Here is a 7500-nt window from a genome sequence, read left to right as displayed (position 1 = left end):
ATGTTTCTAGATTTGTCAGCACAATACCCGTGCCGTGGGTTTCACCAAAGTGGGAAACGCCTGAGATCTCCCACATTGAGCTGACACGCCATGACATAACTGGAATATTTTAAAGTGCGGCGCTAAACCCAAATCACTCACTCAATCAAGGACACGTCAGACGTCAGAACAAGACCAAGACTCAAAATATATATTTGGAAAAATAATTTATTCATAATACCCTATGTTCGTCAAGGCACCATGTGAAAGAGTATACAGTTTATGTATAAAACATATCTAAACGCAAAAAACAAACAAATGAAAACATCAGCACTTTGCACAGCGACACTGCGGCGGTCACACGACAACCACGAGATGTCAAACATAGATCCCCTGCAGCGGTGCCCTCAATAAAACATTGGTCCGTCAAACATAGTTCCTCTGATCTTCCTGGTCAAGCATGTGGAATTTTTTTGTACATTTCAAATTTCTTCACGTCAAGCAAATACACTGAGAGTGAATTGTCCGGGAATGTCCCAATTTATATCAATTGGCAATGCGTCCACACCCTCACATTGTCTGTGCTGGATCGAAGGTCCACAACCTCACATTGTCTGTGCTGGATCGAAGGTCCACAACCTCACATTGTCTGTGCTGGATCGAAGGTCCACAACCTCACATTGTCTGTGCTGGATCGAGGGTCCACAACCTCACATTGTCTGTGCTGAAATAGGGGGTCCACAACCTCACATTGTCTGTGCTGAAATCGGGGGTCCACAAGCTCAAATTCTCTGTGCTGGATCGAAGATTCAGAAGCTCACCTTGTCTTTTCTGGATCGTAGGTCCACGAGCTTAACTTATCTGTGCTGGATCGAAGATCCAGAAACTCACATTGTCTGTACTTGGTCAAAGGTCCACCACAACCTCACAATCTCTGTATCCGATAAAACGTCCACAAGGTCACATTCTGGGTACAGCATCAAGTGTCTTAGTCGTATGTGTATAGAACTTGCCCGCAGACGACACAATGGGCGCCATGACGGAATGTCCCGGGGGGTATGGATACATAGAGCACCCACACGACATAGACGTACAGGGGTGTGACTGGACAGGGTGGTGCACCATAGGCCCCGGGGTGATGTGGTGGTGGGGGTAAGGGTAGCCTGGGGGTGGGGATGCAGTGGATACGGGCGGAATGTGTGCAGCAGAGACGCCTGGCGCCCGACGGGGGTGACCAGAGCGGTAAATGTCATCAATCAGTGACTTCATCTCCTCCACAGACTTCGTCAGCATGGTGATGTAGTTCTTGGCGAGGGTCAGCGTGGCTATCTTGGACAACTTCCGGACCGCTGGTCCACGGGCGTACGGCATGACATCACGCAGCCCTTCCATGGCGGAATTGAGATCATGCATGCGTTTCCGTTCTCTCTCATTGATCTTTGAGCGGAGTTCCTTCAGTTCGCCATTGCTGAGACCATGGAGGGAGTAGTTGGCTTTACTCTGGGGACATCCGTCGTCGCTCCTGTCGTCACCAGTGGAGATGCAGTCGTCCTCGCCGATGATGTCGATATAATCCCTCCCGTCGTCTTCCTGCTCAGAGCTGTGGTTGTGGGCCTGGGACGACATGTCAGACTGATATGTTCTGTAATGCAACTTCTCCACGTATTCTCAGAATGAAATGTCCATTAGTGTCTAGCACCTGTGAGCGTTTCTCCTTAAAAGTCTTCAGAACTGTTGAACAAACACCTTGAACTGTCACTCAATTCCCGACCTTCCTAACTTTCACTGACAGTAATTGTGACGTCTTCAGTGGCCAAGGCTGTAAGGTTGTTGTGATCACCGCGGCGGTAGCTTCAATACTGAAGTTGTAGCATTCGCACTGACGTTTGTACCTCGGGCCGCACCCCCCGGGGGCACACACAAGAGGGTGGGGCAAGTCACCTGGAATAAAGGTGTTAGAGGACAATAGGCGAACCATCAGCCGTCACTAATACACTCACTGTGCAGGGCTGGCGACCAACCAACGCGAGAACATTGTGGTTCTGCCAATCAGTCCCGCCGCGCTGGTTGGTCGCTGTGTGAAGACAATACTGGGTAGGAGGAGCATCTCAATGACGGACATTTACCAATTAACAGGCGACATTAAATTACTGATAATTGATATTAAACAATTCCTGAATGTATGTAAGAATTGTACGCATGTTAAATAAAATCTAATTCCTTTTTCTCTCACTTACATCGTCGTCTTATGGCTGCTGCATAATGTTTATACTAAAACATGTGGAGTAGATTTAAACAAATCGACAGTCACACCATCGCCGACATAAACTGAGGAGAGAAAAAAAGAGAGAACTAATACTGCCAGTTGAAAGTCGTGTGAAATCAGTGTTGGTGAACATACCGACTTGACCAGTGGCATACAGAATATGTGTGGATGACAACAACAAACAACAAAGAAAAACGTTTATTTTGCTACAGGGTCATAACTATGACAAATTGAAGATACAAGCCGAGATATATGATGTGACACGAGGCATGAGACAGACGTACGCCAGCTGAACGTTAAACTGCAACACACTCATACATCTAATTAAATATGTTGAGGATTTCTTTTACAAACTGTGCTAGTTTTCTTTGTTCTCATAAACTTTCAGTATTTAGTTACATATCAAGTAATATCGCGCGAGGTCTTGTAAATACGTTTGAATATATAACTTACGCAAGTTATGCAGAGAAAGATATATTAATAGATGGTGATATTCGTCAGCTAATTCATGTTTATTAAAGTGACTTCAGATTCTGTCTTCCCATGGTATATTTACCCATCGCCCCCTTTCTGTCGGTAGAGTATGATTAGTTGATCTTATTTTAGTAATCGGGGTACTGAGTCTTGAGGGAAGTGATAGTAGATAATTTTCTAACTGGATTTTATGTTTAAATAATCGGTAGAATACTGCCTTGCGAGAGTTGTTTATCAAGCTTGTCCAAGTCTGGCTAAACCGATCAAAGATACGTTGTTTAATAACGCACGTTAATACATTTATATTTGGCATAAGTTGTTGGGTCCGTATATAACTTAGGGCTTATCCATCAAATAAACCTTTAACATATCGAGCCAACTATATGTATGAATACAGGGGTCTATATAATGCAAATGATACATTATCCATAACGGTACACAATTTCGCTGGTTTTTGAAAGTCTTGGATCATTATGTCCACATTCTTTGTTTAAATAAATCAGTAATAGGGGTTCTTCCCAGCTATCCGTATAAAAAATGGTGAGGTGTGGTTTTTTAACGTTTAGTATAAATTTTAAGAAATCTGTGTTAACCTTTTCTATCATATCTAGTTTATCAAATCCCCAAATTTCGGAACCATATGTTAATATAGGCATAAATGGTTTGATCATATAGTAATAACTTGCAACCTATTGGTAAGTCCAGATTATGTTTTCTACTATAAAATGAATGCATAGCTTTTCAGGCTTGAGCTACAAACGAAGTCTTGGTGGCTAGAAAACTTCCATTTCGTTTAAAAACCAGACCCAAAAACTTCTACTGATCTACTACTTCAACACCAGTACTCACTGTCGTAACCACGTTATTCTTTCTTGATCCAAATACAACCACCTTAGTTTTATCAATATTAATTAGTCATAAAAACTTTCATATTATTTTGAAGATCATGGGCGTTATCTGAAAGTATAAAAGTATCATCTGCATATGTCAAAACAATAATATTTTTTACAGATTCTTAATGCTTCATCTTCCGATATAACATCAATACTTTTACACATTTGCTGCTGTATGTATTCTTCCAGGTCATTTCAGTATAAAACAAAGAGAATAGTCAATACATTTACCCCTGTCTAACTCCGATATCACTAGACAAAAACGATTAGCAACAATGCACGACTTTGTGTATGCCTTGATACATGTTAAATATGATCTGCAAATATTTACCTTGTATATTTGTATATCATTATTTTGCCAGAGTCCAAGGCACCAAACGTTATCGGAGGCCTTTGAAAAATCTATTAACGTACAGTATAGTTTATTTTTGTGTGCCCTGCGGTATTCAGCGAGGGAATGCAACACGAACATGTTATCAACAGTAGAATATCCGTGTCGAAATCCTCCTCATGATTCTGATAATAAATTATTATTTTCGAAATAATTGTTAATTCTTTCACTTACAATAGAAGTAAACAGTTTATCGAGGCAGCTAAAAGGAGCAATGGGTTGTTACAAGTTCGGGTCTTTCCGGTCACCTTCGTAAACAGGTTTGAACAATATCGGAGCAGCCATTCTTGTGGTAAAATGCCTGTATCGAATATAATAATAAACAGCGTGTGATACAGCTGATACACTGGGATAAGTAAACCAATATTCATTGACATGACATTGCCATATTATTTTGTACTGTGAAATGTTTATGCCTGACAGAAATCATTTCTTCTTATGCCTGATTGATAAACTTGATGTAGATGTATATGTGTAAATAGATATGCTTGACGATGATGATATGCTTTCATTCTTTCTCGGTGCAGATGTCCCCATGACTTGACTAACGAACTTGATTACGATACTCGGCAAAGCATCATACTGTCTTTCTGCCACTTCATATGGAATTTAAAGAAATACCTTATGTATATGTACTAGATACCTTACTGCTCTCAAAATGTACATTGTAAATTGTTAATTCATAGCACTGTATAACATGATTTCATTGTATATAGTCAAGCAACTTCATTGATGTATTGTAAATAATGTATTTGCCTATGTAAAATCTTCGGATTCAACTCTGGGGGAAATAAAGAAATTCATTCATTCATTCATTCATTCATTCTTCGTACCCATATCTTGTAACGCTTTCTACGAATTAAAACGATGCTGTTTAATGTACTTATTCATAACTTTCTTATATTCCTTGCTAGACATCAATAAAGAAGTGTTTGATGCAGAGGGACAGTATTCCGTCTTCTTAAAATAGTTACGATCTTTTTAAACTTCTAAATGATCTTTCAATGACAAACAGTCAATGGTTAACGTAGACAGCGTTGCCGAATCGCTTCATGTTTTTCTTAATCGCTTCCTATTGTACCACAAACAGCCCTTGAGTGCGTCATCAGGTGTAGAGCCAGCATAACATGCAGGCGATAATACCAATTACCCCCACAGTAAGTCCGCCGATATACCTATACATGTTTAACCTAGCGTATATCGCGCCGGCCTGATTTCCCAGCAGTGCAGGTGCTGATACCCGCTGGTCTACACCCGGGGTGTCAAGCCACCCGCTGAGCTGGAAGGACTACGGGCTGGTCAAACGGTTATTGTATGGTCAAAATACCTATTTATGTTTTTACATAAACCCATCCACGTTAATCACACGTAAGGTGAAGTAGGCTGTGCGGAGCTGTTGACACTGGCTGAAACACGTGTTAATCGGCCCACTGACTCCACACAGCGCGATAACACGATTACCTGAGACAGCTTGATTCAATCAGATTACCACACGTCGGTGATCGGCGCTTGATGTACCCAGTGGGTGTTTATATGTTAACAGTGTTGTGGCTAACATGGTTTACATAACAACATATTTCAACGTTGCCACATTCATAACCGACACCCTTGGTTTGGTTTCCTGCAAACTAACGGCCAGAAAGTCTTACAAATATACCCATCTCTCAACTTGATACTGAAAGTCTTACAAATATACCCATCTTTCAACTTGATACACGGCTCTACAACAAAGAATGTGTTGGAGCCAGGAACTGCCCGCTAGTTGTTCTGGAGCGAACGCCGTCTTCAGCTGCGATAGGTCGTAAGGACAGTTATACAGGGGTGTGTTTACTGTTGCTTAGGATGTTTTTGATTGACCTTCACCACATTACTAATGTTTCTCATAGAGAACATGTAAACGCATGATGGCCCACAGGCCCTACTCCTACAGCTTTACCACAGTTCGGTTTATAAATTATAAAATGGACATCAGTTTACTGAAATCATTACTATTATTGGCGAGCACCAGGTTGGAGTAAGTAGACAACATTCCACTGTCGATAACATTTATATTCTCCTATTCTATTTATAGTACTTGTCCAAACATATATTTCACGTAACAAAGGCAAAGTCTACGTTGCTTTTATCGAAAATAACACCCATTCGATCAGATAAATAGAAGTAGGTTGCTAGCCTATATGTCATTTTACAAAATGTAGTTCACAGAAGATTTTACAATAATTGAGAGCGTGGCAAAAATATATCTGCAGTTGTTACAGAAACTATTAATAAACTTCCAGATTGCTGTTTTTCTGTTCTCCAGGTGTACCTCAGGGATGTACATTCAGTCCGTTAATTCTTATTTAGGAATCAGTCGAATACTGCTATACGTCTTCTCTACAGGATGACGTATTTGTCTCTGAAGAAATGTTTGATCTAATAACGGTATTGTCTGCAGATGACCTCATTGTAGGAGAAACTGCAAAAATAATTATTATATACATACAACATGGACACATCTCATATAGTATTAAAAACCTGGTGGTCGCCTCGGGGTTAAGCGGCATTATCAGTGTTTCATATCATATCAAGCTCCTTCCCAGCGCGTGACATCTTCGTTACACTCTCGGTAACATCGCTGCCACCACTGTGGGCGCGGCCATTACAAAAATCTTTAAATTTGACCTCTAACCCCAAATGTAGTAACGTTCATACTTTTGTTCATGTCTTTGGGAATGCCATCATAGTTCATTTTGAAAAGGTTTACGACTGACAATGTTTTCCAGATGAATTTACTTTGTTGTTAGTATATGAGATTGGTTCGAGATTGCAGACTAACGGAACATCAACCAACTTCTCCCTTACATTCTTACTAATTTATATCAATTACATGATATACTCAACAACAAAAGTTCCCGTGACACCAATATTTTAGTGTATTTTTCAAACAAGTAAAGTTTGGTTTTCAATATTGTAGTACATGTATGGAATCAAGTCACAAAAACGCAACTGCTACAGAAAAGCATGCATTCCATGCAAAAGCCCCATGCATTTCACTACCCAACAATGGGTATAAAAACATGTGCGTTAACGGGATTCCATATGCATTGTTTAGCATCGTGCGGACAACCACTCAGAAAAACAACATAATTACGTCTGCAGTGGCGGAGCGTCTATGATGGACGGCCATGCAGTGGGGACAAGTTCTATTAAATGACGAGTCTCGTTTTCACCTCAGCCACAGCGATGGACGGATTCGAGTGTACCGACGTCGAGGTGAACGTTATGTCAATCATTGTGTCATGTAAGAAGATCGGTTCGAGGGCGGCAGCGTTATGGCATGGGGTGGGATTACAGCAAGACAGAGGACCCGTTTGATAGTGGTAGAGGGAAATCTCAATGGACAGCGCTACCGCGACGAGATCATCGGCCCTGTTGTTCTACCGTTTTTGCGTCGTCATGGCCCAGGCATTTCCTTTCAACATGACAACGCCCGGCCTCATATTGTTCGACTTGTT

The 7500-nt window shown here is 41.0% G+C and overlaps 1 protein-coding gene across 1 annotated transcript; it reads right to left on the bottom strand.

Moving 5' to 3' along the window:
* Positions 1-225: 225 nt before the first annotated feature.
* On the bottom strand, positions 226-1815 carry LOC124137439 (oligodendrocyte transcription factor 2-like). Its single transcript, XM_046503722.2, has one exon. The coding sequence runs from the start codon at positions 1603-1605 to the stop codon at positions 940-942; it is 666 nt and encodes a 221-aa protein (XP_046359678.2). The 5' UTR covers positions 1606-1815; the 3' UTR covers positions 226-939.
* Positions 1816-7500: the final 5685 nt, after the last annotated feature.

This window comes from Haliotis rufescens, unplaced genomic scaffold (genome assembly GCF_023055435.1).
Source record: "Haliotis rufescens isolate VD_foot unplaced genomic scaffold, xgHalRufe1.0.p SCAF_26, whole genome shotgun sequence".
Lineage (NCBI taxonomy): Eukaryota > Metazoa > Mollusca > Gastropoda > Lepetellida > Haliotidae > Haliotis > Haliotis rufescens.
This window is presented reverse-complemented; position numbering and strand designations above follow the sequence as displayed.